We start from the raw sequence: 24799 nt of genomic DNA on the forward strand, positions 1-24799 counted from the left end.
ACAACCATGTGCAGGGCACTCTTCTGGGCACGGGAAACAACAGCAAATAAAATAAATCAGCAAAACAGATATTGTGTTAGTGATAAAGGTTAAGGAGAGAAAACTAAGCAAGCTAGACAGGCAGGAAGTGGGGGGGCGGGGACAGGTGGAAATTTTTCTCTAAGTGGCCACAGAACACTTCAATACAAGGTGACGGTTCAGCAAAGCCCTGAGGGCAATGAGGGGTCAGCCACATGGCGGCTGCGCAAGGGCGTTCCAGGCGGAGAAGGGGAGGCAAAGCCCTGGATGGGTGTGTGCCTGGGAGGTTAAGGGATGGTGTGAAAGCCAGTGTGGCTGGTGCAGAGCATGCGTTGGGAGAGGAACAGAAGAGGGAGGCTGGGACCATGGGTAGAGATGCCATCCTTCCTCTGTGTTACTGCCTCCTGGGCCTGGCACTTAGCCTTTCCACAAAGACAAAAAAGCCAAAACAACAGCAAACCCTTGCTTCCCAGGATGGCTGTGAGCGTTAGATGAAAAAGCACAGACCAAGTGCTGTATTGGCACACAGTAGGGAGCCAACAAATGTTAGTGTGTTTTCTTTCCATCAACTTATTACACTTCTTAGGTATCTGTTTCACTCACCAACAAGGAACTGATTTAAGGGAGCAATGAAATCATTTCAAACTGTCAAAACTGATCATCGTTAGCTCACTCAGACAACGCAATAAAGCTGCATGCAGGGGCCAGAGCCGCTCACAGCAGCATCAGGGGCAGACATTTGACCCTGAGTTGCAGCCAAAGGGAAAGGAAAAAGTTAAATTTCCTCAGAGAGAAAAAAGTACTTCTCGCCTGGCTCTTAAAATCTTTCCTACGTGCGGCTTTGCAATAAGGGGCACTAAGTAAAGTCAGAGGTGACGAACTCAGAACATCCCCACAGCAAACAGAGATGGGTCTGATGTGGCTGCTTCACCCAGATCTCTCTCCGTGAACAGGGGGACCAAAATACGCTTCCTTTTCCTTACAGAGAGGCTACCTCCCATCTCTTCCTGGCCTTGATCTTTCATTTGTTTATACATTTTAAGAGTCTAATCTCTGCAGGCCCTTCATCGGGTGCTGGGTATCACTTCTCTATACTGATTGCAACCTTGGTCAAACCATGTCAAACGCAGGGTGAGCTGGGGACCTGCAGGAACATTAGAGGCGGGGTCAGGAAAGTGAGGCACTCGGGAAGAAGACAGCTGGGGCAGGGTGGAGGGGCTGATGAAGAGCGAAGGAAGCAGACACAGTCATGTGAGCATGCACAAATGCAGTCAGGGAAAGGCTAAGAAGGGAAGAAACAGAGAGGCAAAGAGAGTGGGAGGGAAAGAGGAGAGAGGGGAGAGGGGAGATGCTGGCCAGTTCTCTACACAGTCCTAATGAGCTGCTCTGGAGTATTTGACAGACCAACTGTACATTTATAGATTATATGCTCCATATTCTGCATTAAAAATTAGAGAGATATAGACCTTTAAAGTCTTTAAAGCCACGTTGGGTTTGCACAGCTTGGGGGAAATATTACTACTTTCTGACACTTCTTCCCTATTGGGGTGACATTAAGGAAAAGTAAAGAAAGACGTGAATGTGACCCAGACATAAACGTCCCACACCCAGACTGTACACATCTCATGCCTCCTTCTTGATGCGCTCGGAGAGCAGGAAGTGAACCGAACAATCCAAGAACGTTCCCACTCTGTATTAATTGGAGCAATTATATAGGACAGACCTCCAAAGCTAGCTAAACAGCACAAAGGATAAAATCAGCCATTATTTTCCACTTACGGCACGTGGGTAGAGTGACTATTTTGTGTATCAGTGGTGATTTTTGTTTTACTTGGAATTCCATGGAAAACTTATTGAGTTCATAAAGACTTTAAATAAAACTCAAATATGATGGAATCCAGTAACATGATAATTTTTTGTTGAGACACAACAAATCAAGCAGGCCAACTGCCTCACCTTACAGATGAAGATACTAAGGTCCAGAGTCAAAGGACTTGCCCAAGGTCACCTGGTGACCCAACGAGAGCTAGAAACCCGGCTCCTGAATGCAACTTAATCCATTTCCCTACTGCGCTTTAGCTCTTCGCCCTGGGATGCTAACAAACGCTAAGCTTTGGTAAGGAGCCGTGGGTGTGTCAGGATCTGACAGTGGAACATTCTGTTACAGTATATCCTATGATATCCTGTCATAGATATCCCTGCCTGGGGGACAGAGTGTCCAGAGAGAGCGAGTTTTTGCATCCTTGTAGGAACCACTGATCTATGCAAACCAACCGGGCCAGCGTGTGAGCCAGTAACCCAAGGACATCAACTGCTCTGTACACGAGACAACACACAAATATTATCTCAGCTGTGATATTTCTGATTTATCAAGAGGCAAGAATTCATATAAGAAATATGTCAAGTAATGCTGCCATGAAATGTGAGGTAAAAAGTAAACTAGCAAAGCCAGAAATTTCTCAGGGGTGGAGTTCCATTTCCAGAGAGAACCACCCCAATGGTTACTTTGTTTTGTACACAGCGCCACCTGCCGGCACAAACTGTGAGCCTGCACAGGTAGGAGAGCTGAAAAGTGGGTCGTGAATGGAAATAACTGCTGGTTTTGCAAATAGGGAGACAGAGAATGCCGCTTCGTTTCACTTCTAGAATGTTTGCCAGTAACAAGCTGGATTAATGAGTTATGGAGAGTCCAGACTCATGAACTGAGACACCCAGGTCCTACTTGCTGGTGGGTCCTAAATCTACCTTCACTCTCCATTATCTGGGTAGGCATCAATTACCCTCTCTCCTGTGGAAGATAAAAATAAATACGTCTTTAAATAATCGATAATATTAAATAGGTTTGCCAGCCACTGACCCCTCCCAAAAATAATTCAACAAAAATAATTTACATCATAATAAATTACTTAGCCAAAGGCAATGCATTCACAGAAAAGCTGCACGAATGTGGTTTTAAATATTCTCCAGAGAAAGTAAAACTTGGAAGACATCATTTGATTTTCTGCCACTGAAAACGTAGTAGAGAATCAATATGAATTCGTATCACGCACTTCAGAATTCAAAGCCAAATTGCTTAAAAGAACTTTCAAATGAATACTTTAGGCAGGTGAACATAAAGTCTGAGCACTGATTTAATAACAACTCTCAGTAAAAAGGAACACCAAGTTAAATGTACACATTGATTATAACTTGCATCCCAATTTCAGAAACTTTGAAACGTGGAGAAGGAATAGGAACAACAAACGCTGTCAGTGGCTGCCTTGGGTGGTACATTATGGAAATTTTTCTGCTTCCTATTTTTCAGTTCTTCCATGTTTACCTAGGAAGAACATTAGTACTTCTAAAAGTAAGAAGAAACAAATGAACATTAGAGAAAATACAGTAGGGGGTATTACATTGGAAACTGGGCGTCATTGATTGTGGACTGCAACAATGTCCTTTCACTGAACAGCTCAGATGTCTTCAGCAAAAAAATAAATGGTCATACTCTGGTTTTGGTGCAGTTTCTCACCTGCCAGACTTTAAAGTGCCTTGAAATATCATTGTCTCCCTATTTATTAAAACAAGGTGCTACGGACACACCTAAGGACTGCAAATGCAGGCCTCCCATCAACAGTGGGGAAAATCATGCCCCCAAGTCAATTTCAAACCCTCTCCATATTTCATATGTGGGAAGAGTTTTCTCCAGGCCTCAGTCTTGCAAAAAGGCCCCTCCCTCACCTGGCCTTTAAAAATGCTTCGATAAAACCGCTCAGGGAGTTCAGGGTTTAGGGGGGCATGAGCCACCTGTTCTCCTGGCTCAGCCTTGCAATAAACCTTTCCCTGCTCTGAACTCCCACGTTTCCGTTTGTTTGGCCTCACTATCTATCAGGCACATGAAACTTGCACTCGGTAAAATCATCAGCCAACAGATTACCTTTTCCTTTCAAATATGTGAGCTTTTAATTGCTTTTTCTTGCCTATTGCACTGGCAGGAGCTTCCAATATGATGTTCAGTAGGAGTGGTGAGAGAGGATCTCCTTGCTTTGTTTCTGATCTTAAAAAGCACTCTGGACCAGTCCCTCCCATCAGGAAGCTTGCACAAGCCTCTTAGATAGCCTCTTCCACCAGAGGGCAGACAGCGGAAGCGAGAAGAACTATAATCCTGCAGCCTGTAGAACAAAAACCACATTCACAGAAAGACAGACAAGATGAAAAGGCAGAGGGCTATGTACCAGATGAAGGAACAAGATAACACCCCAGAAAAACAACTAAATGAAGTGGAGATAGGCAAAATTTCTTCCAGAAAAAGAATTCAGAGTAATGATAGTGAAGATGATCCAGGACATTGAAAAAAGAATGGAGGCAAAGATCGAGAAGATGCAAGAAATGTTTAACAAAGATCTAGAAGAATAAAGAACAAACAAACAGGTGAACAATACAATAACTGAAATGAAAAATACACTAGAAGGAATCAATAGCAGAGTAGCTGAGGCAGAAGAACGGATAAGTGACCTGGAAGACAGAATGGTGGAATTCACTGCTGCGGAACAGAATAAAGAAAAAAGAATGAAAAGAAATGAAGACAGCCTAAGAGACCTCTGGGACAACATAAAACGCAATAACATTCACATTATAGGGGTTCCAGAAGGAGAAGAGAAAGAGAAAGGACCTAAGAAAATATTTGAAGAGATTATAGTAGAAAACTTCCCTAACTTGGAATAGGAAATAGCCACCGAAGTCCAGGAAGTGCAAAGAGTCCCATACAGGATAAACCCAAGGAGAAACACATAGTAATTAAATTGGCAAAAATTAAACACAAAGAAAAATTATTGAAAGCAGCAAGGTAAAAATGACAAATAACATACAAGGGAATCCCCATAAGGTTAAGAGCTGATCTTTCAGCAGAAACTCTGCAAGTCAGAAGGGAGTGGCAGAATATATTTAAAGTGATGAAACGGAATAACCTACAACCAAGATTACTCTACCCGGCAAGAATCTCATTCAGATTCGATGGAGAAATCAGAAGCTTTACAGACAAGCAAAAGCTAAGAGAATTCAGCACCACCAAACCAGCTCTACAACAAATGCTAAAGGAACTTCTCTAAGTGGGAAACACAAGAGAAGAAAAGGACCTACAAAAACAAACCCACAACAATTAAGAAAATGGTAATAGGAACATACATATCTATAATTACCTTAAACGTGAATGGATTAAATGCTCCAACCAAAAGACACAGGCTCGCTGAATGAATACAAAAACAAGACCCATATATATGCTGTCTACAAGAGACCCCCTTCAGAGCTAGGGACACATTCAGACTGAAAGTGAGGGGATGGAAAAAGATATTCCATGCAAATGGAAATCAAAAGAAAGCTGAAGTAGCAAAACTCATATCAGATAAAATAGACTTTAAAATAAAGAATGTTACAAGAGACAAGGAAGGACACTACACAATGATCAAGGGATCAACCCAAGAAGAAGATATAACAATTAGAAATATATATGCACCCAACACAGGAGCACCTCAACACGTAAGGCAACTGCTAACAGCTCTAAAAGAGGAAATCAACAGTAACACAGTAATGGCGGGGGACTTTAACACCTCTCTTACTCCAATGGACAGATCATCCAAACAGAAAACTAATAAGGAAACACAAGCTTTAAATGACACAACAGACCAGATAGATTTAATTGATATTTATAGACATTGCATCCAAAAACAGCAGATTACACTTTCTTCTTAAGTGTGCACGGAACATTCTCCAGGATAGATCACATCTTGGGTCACAAATCAAGCCTCAGTAAATTTAAGAAAATTGAAATCATATCAAGAATCTTTTCTGACCACAACGCTATGAGATTAGAAACCAATTATAGGGAAAAAAATGTAAAAAGCACAAACACATGGAGGCTAAGCAATACATTACTAAATAACCAAGAAATCACTGAAGAAATGAAAGAGGAAATCAAAAAATACCTAGAGACAAATGACAATGAAAACACGATGATCCAAAACCTATGGGATGCAGCAAAAGCAGTTCTAAGAGGGTAGTTTATAGCTATACAAGCCTACCTCAAGAAACAAGAAAAATCTCAAATAAACAATCTAACGTTACACCTAAAGGAACTAGAGAAAGAAGAACAAAAAAAACCCAAAGCTAGCAAAAGGAAAGAAATCATAAAGATCAGAGCAGAAATAAATGAAATAGAAAGAAAGAAAACAATGGCAAAGATCAACAAAACTAAAAGCTGGTTCTTTGAGAAGATAAACAAAATTGATAAACCATTAGCCAGACTCATCAAGAAAAAGAGGGAGAGAACTCAAATCAGTAAAACTGTAAATGAAAAAGGAGAAGTTACAATGGACACCGCAGAAATACAAAGCATCCTAAAAGACTACTACAAGCAACTCTATGCCAATAAAATGGACAACCTGAAGAAATGGACAAATTCTTAGAAAGGTATAACCTTCCAAGAGTAAACCAGGAAGAAATAGAAAATATGAACAGACCAGTCACAAGTAATGAAATTGAAACTGTGATTAAAAATCTTCCGACAAACAAAAGCTCAGGAACAGATGGCTTCACAGGCAAATTCTATCAAACATTTAGAGAAGAGCTAACACCCATCCTTCTCAAACTCTTCCAAAAAACTGCGGAGGAAGGAACACTCCCAAACTCATTCTATGAGGCCACCATCACCCTGATACCAAAACCAGACAGAGATACTACAAAAAAAGAAAATTACAGACCAATATCACTGATGAAAATAGATGCAAAAATCCTCAACAAAATACTAGCAAACAAAAAAAAAATACTAGCAAACAGAATCCAACAACACATTAAAAGGATCATACACCATGATCAAGTGGGATTTATCCAAGGGATGCAAGGATTCTTCAATATATGCAAATCAATCAATGTGATACATCATATTAACAGACTGAAGAATAAAAACCATATGATTATCTCAATAGATGCAGAAAAAGCTCTGAAAAAATTCAACACCCATTTATAATAAAAACTCTCCAGAAAGTGGGCATAGAGGGGAACCTACCTCAAGATAATAAAGGCCATATACAACAAACCCACAGCAAACGTCATTCTCAATGGTGAAAGGCTGAAAGTATTTCCTCTAAGATCAGGAACAAGACAAGGATGTCTACTCTCATCACTATTACTCAACATAGTTTTGGAAGTCCTAGCCACAGCAATCAGAGAAGAAAAAGAAATAAAAGGAATCCAAATTGGAAAAGAAGAAGTAAAACTGTCACTGTTTGCAGATGACATGATACTATACATAGAGAATCCTAAAAATGCCACCAGAAAACTACTAGAGCTAATCAATGGATTTGGTAAAGTTACGGGATAAAAAATTAATGCACAGAAATCTCTTGCATTCCTATACACTAATGATGAAAAAATCTGAAAGGGACGTTAAGGAAACACTCCCATTCACCACTGCAACAAAAAGAATAAAATACCTAGGAATAAACCTACCTAGGGAAACAAAAGACCTGTATGCAGAAAACTATAAGACACTGATGAAAGAAATTAAAGATGATACAAACAGATGGAGAGATGTACCATGTTCTTGGATTGGAAGAATGAGTATTGTGAAAATGACTATACTACCCAAAGCAATCTACAGATTCAGTGCAATCCCTATCAAATTACCAATGGCATTTTTTACAGAACTAGAACAAAAAATCTTAAGATTTGTATCAAGATACAAAAGACCCTGAATAGCCAAAGTGGTCTTGAGGGAAAAAAACAGAGCTGGAGGAATCAGACTTCCTGGCTTCAGACTACACTACAAAGCTACAGTAATCAAGACAGTATGGCACTGGCACAAAAACAGAAATATAGATCAATGGAACAGGATAGAAAGCCCAGAGATAAACCCACACACCTATGGTCAACTAATCTATACAAAGGAGGCAAGGATACACAATGGAGAAAAGACAGTCTCTTCAATAAATGCTGCTGGGAAAACTGGACAGCTACATGTAAAAGAATGAAATTAGAACACTCCCTAACACCATACACAAAAAATAAACTCAAAATGGATTAGAGACCTAAATGTAAGACCGGACACCATAAAACTCTTGGAGGAAAACACAGGAAGAACACTCTTTGACATAAATCACAGCAAGATCTTTTTTGACCCACCTCCTAGAGAAATGGAAATAAAACCAAAAATAAACAAATGGGACCTAATGAAACTTCAAAGCTTTTGCAAAGCAATGGAAACTACAAACAAGACGAAAAGACAACCCTCAGAATGGGAAAAAAATTTGTAAACAAATCAACAGACAAAAGGATTAATCTCCAAGATATATAAACACCTCATGCAGCTCAATATTAAAAAAACAAACAACACAATGCAAAAATGGGCAGAAGACCTAAATAGACATTTCTCCAAAGAAGACATACAGATGGCCAAGAAGCACATGAAAAGCTGCTCAACATCACTACTTATTAGAGAAATGCAAATCAAAACTACAGTGAGTTATCACCTCACACCAGTTAGAATGGGCATCATCAGAAAAATCTACAAACAACAAATGCTGGAGAGGGTGTGGATAAAAGGGAACCCTCTTGTACTGTTGTTGGGAATGTAAATTGATACAGCCACTATGGAGAACAGTATGGAGGTTCCTTAAAAATCTAAAAATAGAATTACCATATGACCCAGCAATCCCACTACTGGGCATATACCCAGAGAAAAACCACAATTCAAAAAGACACATGCACCCAATGTTCATAACAGCACTATTTACAATAGCCAGGTCATAGAAGCAACTTAATGCCCATCGACAGACGAATGGATAAAGAACATGTGGTATATATATACAATGTAATATTACTCAGCCATAAAAAGGAACGAAATTGGGTCATTTGTTGAGACGTGGATGGACCTAGAGACTGTCATACAGAGTGAAGTATGTCAGAAAGAGAAAAACAAATATTGTATATTAACTCATATATGGGGAACCTAGAAAAATGGTACAGATGAACCGGTTTGCAGGGCAGAAATTGAGACACAGACGTAGAGAACACCAAGGGGGGAAAGTGGTGGGGGGGTGGGGATGGTGGTGGGATGAATTGGGAGGCTGGGATTGACATGTAGACACTAATATGTATAAAATGGATAACTAATAAGAACTTGCTGTATAAAAAAATAAATAAAATTAAATTAAATTTAAAAAAGCACTCTGTCTCACCATTAAGTACAAGGTTAAGTGTAGGGTTTTCATAAATACGCTTTATTAGTTTAGGGAAGCTCACTTCTATTCCTAGTTTGCTGAGAGTTGGGGGTTTTTTTCATGAATGAATGTCGAACCTTATCAAATGATTTTTTTCTGCATCTACTGAGATGATCATATGATTTTTCTTATTTAGTCTATTAATATGGTGAATTACGTTAACTATTTTCTTCTCATATCTCTTTTACCTTATAGGTAGCATCTACATCTCTATTTGGTTTCTTTGCAATTTATTTGCTGAGAAAACTGGTTCTTTGTGCTGTAAATTTCTCATCATCTTTCTTCCCATGGGGACCCACTGAGTGTACTCTCACATGAAAAGTCACAATGACCTTCTTAAAGCACTAACAGTTCAAAGTCAGTATCAATAAAACTACTGCTGGATGTTGCATAACTAAATCACGTCTTCAGCAACCAAGCGCATTCAAGAGATGAACTTGATCATCACATGATTTGCAGTACAACTGCATATTCCTTCCTCCCTTCATTTATTCAACAAATATTTGTTCTGACCTACTGAACCCAAGTACTCATCTAGGGACTGGAGATACAGCAGTAAATCACAGCGACCAAGTCCTTGCTATCTGGACATCTATGGTAGCAAGTCAAAAAAAAAAAAAAAAAGCAAAAAACAGGAAAATACTTACACAACCACTGTAAAGCCAGGTGCCCTGAAGAAAAATAAAGGCAGGCACTGAGAGAGAGATGGGATCAGAAGGGGGCTATCTTAGAGATGGTGGTCAGGGAGGTGCCCTTGCGTAGAGGCTCAGAACACAGGCTTGAATGAGCTCTTTGAGGGAAATACTTTGGGAATCATCTGTGATATGGTTGGAGTGAGTAAGGTGACAGGGTGGAAATGGGGGAAATTGCCAGGGGTCCTCGGCTGTCAAAGGGAGTGCGGTGAGGGATCTCTGGAGAGACTGGTCAGGGGAGGGGCAGTCTGCTTTGTGGTCCTAAAAGCCCTTTGGAAGCAGAGAAGCAAATGAAAGCTTCCTGCATAGTCTAGGCAAGGGATGATGGCTGGACTTTGCTTGGGGAAGACTAATTTGAGACTTCAAATAAAGGTCATTGAAACAAGATATAATGATGAAATGGATAAATGTTGGGGGGTTGGAATGAACTCAACTGTCAAGGAAGAATAATTCTGTGAATGCAATGCTTTTTCCTCATTCAATATTATTTATTAAGCACCTACTGTGAATGTAAAAGCAAGTCTCTAGAACAGATGTGTATTGTAAACAGGAAAGAACACAGAGAGGCCTGAGAAATCAAAATGTTGAGGCATTTAAAGAGGACTGTCAAAGGACACACTGCAGTAAACTGGGTGAATAAATCGTTCACTGATCATCCAGCTATTCATTCCACAGATACATCATTCACTGAGGATTCATTATTCATTCCGTAGATGGATCATTCACTGATCATCTATCTATTCATTCAACAAACAAGTCGTTTGCTGATTATCCATCTTTTCACTGGACAGATAAATAAATCACTCACTGACCATCCATCTGGTCATTTGATCACATACTCATGGAGCAACAAAGTGCCGGGTACTGTGATAGTTCTGGGGACACAAATATAAACTTGCTGTGGAAGCTTTCCTCAAAGAGCTCAGACAAAGAAAGAGTGGGTGAGTTTGATGAGCCACCTGCTTTAAGCAGGTAGAAATAAAAACACTGGGCTGCTGGGGGAAGGGGAAGTGCTACAAGACAAGAAGGAGGGAGGCTTCTGAGAGGAAATCAAAGCTAACTGGAAAAAATGAACCTCTCCAAGATGACAGCTTGGGAAGGATGGACAAAGTTGTGGATGAGGGATGTCCCTATTGGAGGCCCAGGACTACTACCCGGTGTTTGAAGCACAGGATACCTAAAGTGCAATAGTAGATGAGCTAGAATAAAGGTTTGGGTCAGATCATGTCATGCAAAGCAGCTTAAATTTTTCCCTATCGCTCTGGGAGCTCTTGGTGGTCTTGATGCAACAGAGCAGCTTGGTAAACCTAGATTTCGAAAAGGAAGTGGAGGTAAGGGACATGGACACAGGGGGCTCCAGGAAAGAGGTAACAGTCAGAGACTCACGGTCAGCTGACTGCCTTTCTTTGGATGCCACTGCTTCTTGGATATCCCTGGAATAAGCTTCAAAATCTATATGAAAAGCAAAATCATAATGTTTCATTTAAAACCACAGACTCCCCTGAAATTAATACCGACTCTGTCCATGGATAAGGGACATTGCCCCTGGTGTATTTCTGCACATTGCTTTATGGATTACAAAATCCCCTCAAAACAGTGTTTCACTGCATCATCACAAGAGAGGGAAAGGCAGATGTCACGTCCCCAGCCCCCAAAAGGAACAGGAGTTCCAAGTGCCTGTGTGGCTTTCCAAAGACAACCCATCAGCCGGTGTGGGGACCAAGACCTGGGATTCTGCCTTTCAGGGTGCTTGCATTGTCCTTTCAGAGGACACTTCTTGCTCTTTTCTCTTAGAAGGAGAGAAAAAGACATAAGAGCATCCTGCTACAAATGTCACTGTTCCTTCCCCACAGCCCTTCTCTCCCGAAGTTTGTGGAATCCATGGAAGTCCCCTTGCCAGCTGACCCGAGACTTGGAGCCCTGCCGTGTGGTGGCAACTGCCAGGATGTGCCCGGTAAGGAAAACAATGTGGCCTGAACGCGAGCAGCAAAATCAAATGCATCACTAGGGGAGGGAAGGGGGGAGAAGACAGAGGCTGGGCCAGAACCTTTCTCACTGACAGACAAAGAACACTTCTCTTAAATCTTCAGGCACAAAAATAGTTTTTGTGCAATCTGAAAACCAGTGATAAAGGGGCCGGTTGAGAATCAGGGAAGGAGGAGGAGCAGATGTATGCAGATGCCAACTGTAGTCCAGACACTGCACACACTTTCCAGTTTAGAGATGAGGAAAGATATGCCACGAGCATCACACATGCAGCAAGTGGTGGGTGTAGGTAAAGGCCCCTGGTTGATGTGATTCCACATCTAAAGCACCAGGGTACTTCTGGTGGAGAAGCTGGGTGCTGGGGATCCCTCTTCCCAGGGAGGCCTCCTTGGCAGCGTCACCAGCAGCGAGAACCCGGTGCACACCGGTCGTGGACTCCCTGGGGGCTGCTCCCGTGGCTGAGAGGGCAGGTGGTGAGGACAGTGTAGTAGTTATATAAGGATCTGACCTGTCTGGCTCCACGGACAGTGGACTAGACTTTGATGACTTTAAAAAGACCCCAAATCTTAAGGATCCCAGCACTCCCTCTGCTCTGCAAAAGCGAACTTAAACATCATATTCAATTTAACATTGACACTAAACAAACTTTTAAGTATTAAACATTTGAACCAAAAAAACCCATTTGGTTTAAAAAGCCTACAGATTGCACAAGCATGCTCTGTTTTAAACAAATCCGACATAAATTTGAAAACTGTGCTTCTGAGATAAATGCCGTAGAGTGGCGGTTTTCACCCGTGGCACACACACCAACAGGAAGAAGCAGACATGTGGAAGAAGGACACAGCCTTGCACAACCACTTCCCCTGGGGCCAGGCCTAGCCCAGGACCCATGTGACCTGAGAGGGGCCTGTCCAACCCTCTGCACCCCTCCCCCAGCATGGGTTACTCATGCATATTCCAGAAACAGTCTGGGAACATGGAGTTTCTCCTAATCCTTACTCATCTGTCAGTAAGTGCCTGGTATAACAATTCTAAAAATTGGTGATAGAATTTATGATAAAGGATCAATAACAAAGAAAAAATTTACAAGGAGGTAAAAAAAAATGACATCCCAATAAAGAAAGCTTTTACTTTCTTTTTTTAAAATTTACTTATTTATTTGTTTATTTATTTTTTTTTGGCTGCATTGGGTCTTTGTTGCTGCGCGCAGGCTTTCTCTAGTTGCAGCGAGCGGGGGCTACTCTTTGCTGCGGTGCGTGGGCTTCTCATTGTGGTGGCTTCTTTTGTTGCAGAGCACGCGCAGGCTTCAGTAGATGCGTCGCGTGGGCTCAGTAGTTGTGGCTCGCAGGCTCTAGAGCGTAGGCTCAGTAGTTGTGGCACACGGGCTTAGTTGCTCTGCAGCATGTGGGATCTTCCCGGACCAGGGCTCGAACCCGTGTCCCCTGCGTTGGCAGCCGGATTCTTATCCACTGTGCCACCAGGGGAGTCCGAGAAAGCTTTTACTCTCTACGGTGAGGGAGGGAATAAAGGTTGTGATATACTAGCCTAGGGACAATCATTCGCTTTGCTGAAACTTGAACCACTGTGTGTGTTTCCACTACAAGTCCCTCTGATACTTTCAGGACAGGCTTTGATTCAGAAAAACTCCATTCACCTCAAGAATGTGGCGACGCCTCCGCTACAAAGAAGGGCACAGTTGCCCTTTATGTGCTCGTGCCCCTTCAGCCACGGAGGCCAGCTGTACTCGGAGCTCTCCGTATGGAAGATCTGTACGGCCCCACAGAGGAGATAAAGTAAATAAATAAATGGAGAAAGGCTCTGAGGGCTTGGCATGAGCTCTGTCTCCAGCTCATAAATAAAAGCTCCTCTGGGGCTTCCCTGGTGGTGCAGTGGTTGAGAGTCCGCCTGCCGATGCAGGGGACATGGGTTCGTGCCCCGGTCCGGGAAGATCCCACATGCCGCAGAGCGGCTGGGCCCGTGAGCCATGGCCGCTGAGCCTGCACGTCCGGAGCCTGTGCTCCGCAACAGGGGAGGCCACAACAGTGAGAGGCCCGCGTACCGCAAAAAAAAAAAAAAAGCAGCACATGAAAAAAATGTTAAACATCATTAGTCGTGATCAAAACGCAAATTAAAGGCCACAGTGTGATACCCTTTTACACACACTAGAATGGCTATGATCAAGAAAACTAAAAATAACAAATGTTGCAATGATGTAGAGACATTGGAACCCTTAAACACTGCTTGTGGAGCTGTCAAACAGTACAGCCTGTGTATACAATAGTTTGGCTTTTCCTCAAAAAGATAAAAATATAATTCATATAGTTCAACAACTCCTCCACCCCTAAATAGGTACCCCCCAAACTGAAAACAGGTGCTCAAACGAAAACTTGTACAATATTCATAGCAGCACTGGTCACAAGAGCCAAAAGCTAGAAACAACTCAAATGTCCATCAACTAGTGAATGGACAGACAAAATTAGGTGGAACCATAAACTGCCGTATTATTCTGTCATATAAAGGGATAAGGTAAAATGGTACAGCTACTATGAAAACCAGTCTGGTGGTTCTTCAAACACTTAAATGTAGAATTAATGTATGATTCAGCAATCTCTCTTCAGGATATGTACCAAAAAGATTTGAAACCAGAGACTCAAATAGATATCTGTACACCCATATTCATAGCAGCATTATTCACAATGGCTATATTTCCACAAAGGTGAAAGCAACCCAAGTGCCCCTTAAGGGAAGAATAAATAAACAAAATGTGGTGTATACACAAAGGAATATTACTCAGCTTTAAAAACTAAGGAAATTCTGACACACGCTACAACGTGGACGAATCTTAAAATCAGCCAGTCATGGAAGGACAAGTATTAAATGATTCTACTGATATGAGGTCCTCCGAGCAGTTCAGTGCAGAGATGGAGGGTAGAATGTGGTGGGGGGGGGAGGGGGAATGTGGAGTTAGTGTTTAATCCATACAGAATTTCACTTAGGGAAAAGGAAAAAGTTCTGGAGGTGGTCATATTTGTACAACAATGTGTGAATGCAGTTAATGTCACAGAACTGTATACCTAAAATGGTTTCAACAGTAAGTGTTATGTTATGCATATTTAAACAATGAAAGTACTGATAACAACACAGATCAACACTGAAAGCATCCTAAACGAAAGAAGCCATACAGAAAAGCCCACCAAAATTGGAGTTATCCGGGCACCTTAAATCCATCAAAGCTGTGAAAATGAGGGAAAGTCTCAGGAACAGTGCTAGAAAAAGAAAAATGGATCAGAAAGGAAAAAGACATTTTCACACAGTTGGGATGAACGGTAAAAGTTGAAGTGGGCCTGTGGTTTGGATTATAAGGCGGAAACCATAACGCCTTCCTCATTTGGGGTTATGTGGTGAGTGCCTGGGGTAAAACACACTGGAGTATTTCGTGCCACTTCAGCAAATATGGTGAAGCATATGGTAAAGCTGAGGAATCTGAATGTTGAGGTAAAGAGTACTTTGTACTGCAATTGCAGGTTTTCTGTATGTTTGAAATTACTGGAAAGTAAATTACTTTTCAAAACAACCATTTCAGTATCATACCAGAAAAGCAGAGAAGCATCAAACTTCCTTATAGAGACCAAGCCTCTGGAACTCAGATCCAGTTCACCCAAAGTGGTGAAGCTAATTGCCCTTGTAGGAGTCCACATGTCATTAAGAGGCACTATGGGAAGATTATATTAGTAGCCACCATGTCTTGGGTGTTGTGGATGACCTGGATATGGTTGAAACAGTGGGATTTTTAAAATTCCAATATTCTACTGCCCCATCAAAAATCTATTAGATGTTACAGCACACCTGAAACTAACACGACGTCGTATATCAACTATACTCCAATTTTTAAAAAATTAAAAAAATAAACTATTACAGTTTAAAAAAAAAACAACAGTTAGAACTAGTAAGCAAATTCAGTAAACCTGGAGGCTACAAAATCAATATAAAAAATTAGTTGCATTTCTATACACTGACAACAAACCATCAGCAAGAGAAATTAAGAAAACAATCTCATTTACGATTGCATCAAAAAGAACAAAATACTTAGGAAAAAATTTGACCAAGGGCTTGAAAGACCTGTACACTGAAAACTGTAAGACAGTGAAGAGAGAAATCAAAGAAGATACAAATATTTGGAAAGATATTCTGTGCTTATGATTAAAAGAATTAATATATTAAAACATCTATCCAAAGCAAACTACAGATTTAACACAGTCCCTATCAAAATTCCAATGGTATTTTTCAAAAAAATAGAGCAAACGACCCCAAAATGTGTATGGAACCACAAAGGAACCCCAATGGCCAAAGCACCTTGAGAAAGAAGAACAAAGCTGGAGGCGTCACACTTCTGACTTCACGCTGCACTACAATGCTATGGTAACCAAAACACAGTAGCTTTGGAATAAAAACAGGCACATAGACCAGAGGAACAGAATAAAGAGCCCAGCAATAAAGCCACACATACGCGGTCAGTTAATTCACGACACATCAGCCAAGAACATACGATGGGGAAAAGACAGTCCTCTCAATAAGTGGTGCTGGGTAAACTGGACACCACACACAAAAGAACACCACAGACACCATCTTACATCACACACAAAAACTGACTAAAAACACACATGCAATTTTCCACATCAAGCCCTTCCTCTTCTGGGCCCTCTGAATGCCGACTCCCCCAGCACAGAAAGCATCTCCCCACTTTTCCTCACCTTTCTGCTCTTTCTCCCCCTGCAGGAGTGTCTCACCCCACGCCTCCCCGCAGGTGCCAAGGAAACTGATCTCCCTGCTCCCATTCATTGGCAGGCAGAGCCAAGCCTCAGGCAGGACCTGAGTCAGAGAGGCGGGCTCAGTGACCCCTGTGAACCGTGGGGGAAATGTAGGTGCACCAAGCAGAGGCAGCACCCCTGCCAGCAGTCCTGCTGAATCCATTAAATTTCGGAAATTCAAACTAAAATGGAGCTGAATATCCCATAATCCCTCCAAAAATATTTAAGGAAAAATTCATTGGAGGTGATATGGAATGAAATGAATGTAGACACAAACTTTACAACTTATACCAAAATTTACTCAAAATTGTCTATAGATAAATTTTATTTTTCTTTAAATATTTATTTAGTTATTTGTTTTTATTTGGTTGCACTGGGTCTTAGTTGCAGCATGTGGGCTCCTTAGTTGCGGCATGCAAACTCTTAGTTGCAGTATGCACGTGGGATCTAGTTCCCTGACCAGGGATCAAACCCCGGACCCCTGCCCTGGGAGTGCGGAGACTTAACCACTGCACCACCAGGGAAATCCCTACAGACAAATTTTAAATGCAAAACTGTAAAATATCTAGAAGAAAACTTAGAAGGAAATCCACATACCTTGGGTTTAGTGATGAGGTTTAAAAAACAACACCAAAAGCCTATCCACAAAAGAACAATAAACAACATGAACTTTATAAAACTAAAAATGTCTACTATGTGAAGGACTTTGCTCAGAGAACCAAAAGGCAAGCCACAAACTGGCAGAAAATATTTGCAACACATATATCTGATAGAATTTATACTCAAAATACAGAAAGAACTCTAAACTGTCAACTGAAAGCAAAACACACAACATGGGAGTTGCGAGTTAAGTTTTATTCAGGGTCTTACTGAGAACTATAGCCCAGGAGACAAACTCTCAGTAGCTCTGAGAAGCTGTTTCAGAAGAGGTAGGGGAAGAGGCAGTATATATATGATTTTTTTGGCTTGGAAATACAAGTAGTCAACCATAAAAAGATTACTGCTAATCACAAAGAACGGAAATCTCAAGTTAATGATTTTAGTGCTTTTCTATGTATGGGAAGGTGCAAGAATCACTGAAATTTTTCCTTCGATATGCATCTTAACTATCTAGGGGCCCGAATATCCAAAGCACAGAGCGCTTCATCCTGTGTTTTCCATCCTGAGTTCCCCTCAGGGCACACTGTCAGTGGGTGACTGCAGTGAGCTGTGACTTAATCCTTTGTATAATGATGAATGATGATGAGTGACACTCTTGTTTTTGTTTGCAAAAACAAACAACTCACTGAAAATGCATAAAGATCTGAACAGACACCTTGCCAAAGAAGATAATATACATAGTAAATAAGCATATAACAATGCTCAACACCATACAATTACAAATTAAAACAACAGTGAGGTAGCACTGCACACCTACAGAGCCACTAAACTAAAAAAAAAAATGACAATACCAACTGCTGGAGGGTGACAAACAACAGAAATTCTAATTCATGGTTGATGGAATGACCACAGCCACTTTGGAAGATAGTTTTACTGTTTTTTTCCCAAAGCTAAACAAGTCTCACCTTAGGAGCCAATAATCGTGACTCTGAGTATTTAGGCAGCTGCTTTGAAAAACTATCCAAACAAAAAACAGCATGCAACTACGCACAGCAGCTCTATTCCTAATAGCTAAAAACTTTAAGAATTCAGGAAGCCCTTCAGTAGATGAATGCATAAGCATGTCGAGGGGAGCAGAATATGCCCCCCCCCCAAAATATGCCTCTTTGGCATAAAGATTATTGGGGGCTGATTAATTTTTAAAAACAGCAGACACAGGGGCTTCCCTGGTGGCGCAGTGGTTGGGAGTCCGCCTGCTGATGCAGGGGACACGGGTTCGTGCCCCGGTCCGGGAAGATCCCACATGCCGCGGAGCGGCTGGGCCCGTGAGCCATGGCCGCTGAGCCTGCGCGTCCGGAGCCTGTGCTCCGCAACGGGAGAGGCTGCAACAGTGAGAGGCCCACGTATAACAAAGAAAAAAACAAAAAAAACCCAGCAGACACAGAAGAATCTCTGAAAACCAGAACAGAATTACCCTTTTGAGAGGGAAATTTACAGTTTTAAGGGAAATCTCCATTTTTAAGGGTGTCTCCCTCTCTACCAGGAATAGAAGGATGACTAAATTTCAAGAAACTCTTATGCAAGGAGAAGGCCTGGACTTAAACCTGCATAACAACCATTCCCTCCTTTACTGTGCTTTGCCTGATAACTGCTCTTAACTGGATCCCCACTCCCTCCACATCTTCCTTTTGTTTTTAGATGAAGATGGTATTTAAGGATGATGGCTTAGGCCACTTTGGGGAGTTACTTATTTTTTCTGGGTCTCTCCCATGTATATAGGAGGCATTCATGTTATTAAACTTCTGTTTGTTTTTCTCCTATTAATCTGCATTTTATTAAGGAGGGCTCTCAGCCAAGATCCTCTAAGGGGAGAAAGAAAATTATTTTCCCTCCCATACACATACAATGGAATATAATTCAGCAATAGAAAGGAATGAAACATCAGCTCACGTAAGGACACGGATGAATCTTCCGTGCATATTGCCAAGTGAAAGAATTCAAACCGAAGGGGCTACAGTATGACCCCTATTTATATGGTATTCTGCAAAACTATAGCGATGATAAACAGATCACGGGGCAAGGGTCTGAAGTATTCCGTATGACATTTAGTGATGGACACTGCCACTATACATGTGTCAGTGTAATGGAGCAGGGACCTGTGAGCCCTTCCCAGGACAGATGCCCCCTCCCGCATGTCCTTCACCTGCCTCTTGTCTGCAGAAAAACTTTAGCCAGAGAATAACCTTCATCAGAGAAGTGAGAAAACGCAGAAGCAAAGGAAAGCAGTCAAACACGACAAAATAATAATAGTTTAGCCATTACACAGAGTCAGGGGCCTTTAGTTCCTCCTCAAGGGCTACAGGTAATTTTCTGAGCCATGTCCTTTGAGCTGTCCTGCAGATACTGAAAGCCCCACCAGGCGGAAGAAGTTAACTACATAATGACCAGACTGTAGCCATGACATAAGCTGTTCCACCTTGCAAAATTCCAAGAACTGGCCTCAAGGAAATGGGAACAAACGGACCCTAGAACTGAAGATTAGCTGTACTTAAAGCAATCAAGATGACACTGATCAGACCACCGCATGACCAACGTCAAGACGACCGTCAGAGCTGACTGTGCTGTCCCGCACGTAGCCCCCTCCCTCTGCCTGTACACTCCTAAAACTCCCCCTTAAAAGTTCTTCCCCTGCCCCCAACAGTAACTGGGATTTGGTTTTTGGATGCAAGTCCGCCTTCTCCCCAGGTTGCCAGCCTCCTGAGTAAAGCAAACTTTCCTTTCCTACCAACACTTGTCTCTTGAGTATTGGCTTTCAAGTGGCGAGCAGCCAACCCTGAGTTTGGTCACATCAAAACCTATAGATTTTTACAGAACAATGAGTAAACCATAACCAATTCAAAGTAAGTTATTTAGGATGTAGGAGTGGTGCAGGATGGAACACAAAACATGACAAAGAATCTAACTGCACTAGAAACATGGAAAAAAAACTCACTGTAGGTTATGGGGCAGAAGGTATCTGGAAACGAATGGAATAACGGCAAAATGTACGGTTCATAAACAGTGCACTCTATTTCATAAAGTCCTTTCCCATGGGGTAGTAGCTAACAATTGTGAAACCACTATATCTCTAATCCGAAAAGGAGCAATGAACGGAATAAATGGCAGATAGCGGGAGCCAGGTTCCTCACTGTTGGAGTGATAGTTTGTAAGGAGAGAAGCCTCTGCCCTCCTAATCCTGGGTCTGAGCTTCCTGGGAGGATGGTGCGGGGAACTGACTGGCCCTAGGGAGTGCACAGCTCTTTACCCTGGGAAGGCCCTGCAGACAAAGGAAGCTCACACTCAATCTTTCCACCCAGAACAGCTGGGCATTTAACTCTCAGCACTCTGGAATCAGTTAGTTGCAGCTTTCATGACATGCTCGCCCCCAAGCACATAAAGGGGTATGAAGGTCTTGCCTTATCCCTAAGTTGCCCCAGAATGCAGGCCCTTCCAGGTCCTGGGACGTGGAAGGATGGAGGCGCCTGGGTCTCTGAGCAGCAGCAGAGAGCAAGGAGGGAGACCAGTGCAGAGGGCAGGGTTCTCCTGAAGTCTGTGAGTCCTGGTGCCCTGATGAGATCCATTCCCAGTGGGGACATTGGCAGGGCCTGCAATGGTTCCATTTTCCACCTGAGTCCCTTTGATTAAGCAACGGCAAAACCATCACTGGATTCAGGTGTCTCCTGGTGGTGTTTCAAACTCTGACACAACAGCTTTACAAGGGAGCAAGAGAATGTGCTTCAGAACCTTCTAAAATGAGGAGGGAAGAGAGAAATTGAAAGAAATGAACCCCGAGGAGCTTTTCCTACAAAGACCCCCTCGGGGGAGAGGTAAGAGTGGAAAAGCAGGGAACTGGTGAAAAACAGTCCCCACCAAGCACCTCCCTTGCACACGGGAAAAGCATAAGGGCCATTTTGGAACACAAAGGCCTCATTCCTGATTGAGGATGCCATCCTGGAGGCCGCCCACAAGGGGACCCTCCCCTGAAGATCCCTGAGAGGTGGGCTAGAGAGGTGGGCTGCCAAGCACATGGTACAGAGGCCTGGGAAATCCCTTGACCCATCCGGCCTCAGTGTGCACATCTCTAAGATCAGGCCACTGGTCACTGAATGGTACAGCACTAGACTCTTGGACCCAAAGAAGCAGCCCTGACACCAGCTGCCCCACCTGCTGCTAACAGTTTTCCGGTCCTTTCTTCCTGTCATGGCTGCCAGTGAGCCTCTCCTGCAACAGCAACTGCCCCTACCTTCCATCTTCTATGCTCCAGCCCTCCTACAGCTAAAATTTTCGGAACAGAGTGCAGAAGAAAAAAAGTGGCCAGGAGCCAGAGCCTGAGGGCCACACCAGTGTACAAAGCTGTGTCCTCACCATCACCATCTGGACATGATGTGGCCCTTAGGGATTCCGGGATGTCTGGGTCAGCCTCACACGGGTGTCAACCCGGTCATGTGCACATACATGAGCACCTGGCTGTACCTAACTCTTATTAGTCAAGATGTTTGATCTTAGGGAGATTTCAACTCTGTAAGCCAGGCTATATACTCCTGGGGTTGATGACTGTGAAGGACAGATGCTCCCCAGATCTAGACTGCCCAGATCTTCTCTCTGAGTCAGAGAGACAGAGGAACACAGGGTCTGTCTGCTGGAGCCAGAGGCCTCCATAATCACACGTCTCCTAAAAGGCAGGCAGGGAGTCTAGCTCCCATTCTGGAATGTGCACAGCCCGTGCAACTGACCCTTTAATTATAAAAAAGAAAGAAAATCGGGTAAAGCAAATCGGCATCTACTAAGATGCGTTTTCATCCCGAACACTACTCGAGTGTTTTTTTAGGAAGATTAATCTCATTTATAATAACTTAAAAAACTGAATATTCAGCAGCATGGCACTGACTAAATAATGCGACATTATGGAAACTTTGCAAACCACTTATTGGCATGAGAACACGCTTATGTAACAACATTGACTGAAACGAGAAGAATGCAAATTATGGGACAGATGTGAATGGGTGTGTGGTTCTGTGCACACAAGTGACATGACAACTGTGGAGCCAGTCTGGGGACTGGCCAAGGATTCTGATGTCAGGCACCAGCGACACCAAATAAGGGCCAGGCATCAGCAAAAAATCTGCAAACAGTAAATGCTGGAGAGGGTGTGGAGAAAAGCTGTTTTTAAAAAGCCAGCATTTATTAAATGTCAATTGTTAGCAGGTGACCGTTGGAAATAATGTTCTAGACCTGTTCTAGATGTATTTTATAAATTCGATCATGCATATAACCAACTCTCTAGATGTAGCAAAAGATACACAACATGAGTTACCAATTTATTTCTATTCATGATCAGGTGGTGGGCAGAGGGGAAGAAGAGAAAAACAAAACATCAAACCATGGTCCTTTATTCTTAGAGACCTCGGTCCTCCATACACGAAAGACAGGCTTGGCTGAAATAATGGCTAAAGTGGGTGAAAATGAAAGAGTAACTTAAACGCATTTACCCAGGAATGTCCAATTCAGGTGTTTCCGAGTTGAAAAGTATGTGAAGCAGGTATTTTCAGGGCAGGTGGGCATCTGGGAGCAGAGTGGGTGTCCACCAGCATTTGGGAGCCAGGACCGGGGGCAGGGGGACACAGGGGCTGCTCTTCCAGAGGCCTGCAGCGGGGCCCTGGTACTCCTGAGACTTCACTGAGACCCCAGCTACCCACATGGAATAAACCCCTCAAGCCAGGCTCCTCACATACGGCTCTCAAGACAGAGCCAGGCTGTGTCTGCATCCTTCAGGGCCCTTTGACGAGCTGCCATGAAGGAGGTTGTGATGCCTCCCTGCCCTCCCTGCACAGGTCCTGCATTTCATCCTCACTGCCTCAACTTCCCTCTGCAAAACAAAGCTCCCTCATACCCACAGATCTCTTCCGAGACAGCTGAAAGGTCTGGTGCTCAGACCCAGGAGTAACCAGCTGCGAGGTTCTACAGAGGCATCACTGATGATCACTCCAAATTGAAAATGCTCACTTTGGAGAAAAGGAAACCCTCGGGCACTCTTGGTGGGAATGTAAATTAGTGCAGCCACAAGTTCCTCAAGAAGTTAAAAACAGAACTGCCATATGATCCAGGAATTCCTCTTCTGGGCATATTTCTGAAGGAAATGAAATCAGTACCACAAAGAGATATCTGCACTCCCATGTTCATTGCAGCATTATTCACAATAGCTAAGTCATAGAAACAACCTAAGTGTCCATCTACAAATGAACGGCTAAAGACAGTGTAGTACACACAGAAGATGGAAAACTATTCAGCCATAAAAAGAAGAAAATCTCACCATTTGGGATACATAGATGAACCTGGAGGACATTATGCTAAGTGAAATAAGCCAGATGCAGAATGACAAACGCTGCATGATCTCACTTTTATGTGGAATCTAAAGTAGTTGAATCCATGGAAGCAGAGAGCATGGTGGTTACCAGGGGGAAGGGAGAATGGGGAGCTGTTGGGATATTAGTCCATGGGTACAAAGCTTTAGTTATGCAAGATGAATAAGTACTGGAGATCTAAGGTACAACAATGTGACTTTACTAAATACTTGAAATGTGCCATTGAAAGGACTGAACTATCAAGCCATGCAGACAAAGATGAAGATTAACTGCATATTAGTTAGTGAAAGAAGCCAGTCTGAATGGACTACATACTGTTTGATTCCAGCTATATGACATTCTGGAAAAGACAAAACTACAGAGATGGTCGACAGATCAGTGATGGCCCATGCTTTGCGGGGAGGGGGGAGTTGAAAAGGGGAATGGGATGATGGAAGGAGGTCCAAATGGGCCAGATGAGAGTGAACTTCCTCTGGTTAGAAGGTCATGTGATCATGCTGGGTATGAATGAAAAAGCCCGGGGTGCGTAGTACCAGTGTGAACAAGAAGGCTACTTCTCACGCTAGGAGACAAAGGTCTTATTCCGTATTACATGTAACTATTTCAGAACCAGTTCTGAGAAGTTTAACTTTTACTATAAAAAGTATATAACAAAAATTTTTCCATTTAAACCATGTTTAAGTATGTGATCCGGCTGCAGTAAGTATATTCACAAGGCTGTGCAACCATCCACCACTGTCTACTTCCATATATCGTTCATCATCCCGAACAGAAACGCTGAATCCACTAAACAATAACTCCTCATTCCCTCCTGCCCCTAGGCCCTGGGAACCTCTATTCTTCTTCATGTCTCTATGAAGTTATCTTTTACAGACACTTCATATAAACAGAATCATACAACATTCGTCCTTTTGTGTCTGGCTTATTTCGCTTAGCATAAAATGTTTTCAACATTCATTCATGTTATAGCATGTGTCAGAGTTTCACTGCTTTTAAAGACTGAATGATGATTCCATTAAATGTACCATACCACATTTGGTTTA

The 24799-nt window shown here is 42.5% G+C and overlaps 1 protein-coding gene across 1 annotated transcript in view; it reads right to left on the reverse strand.

The window, feature by feature from the left end:
* Positions 1–24799, reverse strand: part of MRPS24 (mitochondrial ribosomal protein S24) — a 68623-nt gene that overhangs the window by 31138 nt on the left and 12686 nt on the right. The window contains exon 4 of the mRNA XM_089917906.1: positions 1–11413. This exon is cut by the window's left edge and continues 31138 nt beyond it. Coding sequence (XP_089774032.1) covers positions 11184–11413 — 230 coding nt within the window. The 3' untranslated portion in view covers positions 1–11183. The remainder of the gene's footprint in view (positions 11414–24799) is intronic.

Source organism: Delphinapterus leucas, chromosome 9, assembly GCF_059928025.1.
Source record: "Delphinapterus leucas isolate spDelLeu-1000000601 "Yukka" chromosome 9, BTC_Dleu_Yukka2, whole genome shotgun sequence".
In the NCBI taxonomy this organism is placed as follows: Eukaryota; Metazoa; Chordata; class Mammalia; order Artiodactyla; family Monodontidae; genus Delphinapterus; species Delphinapterus leucas.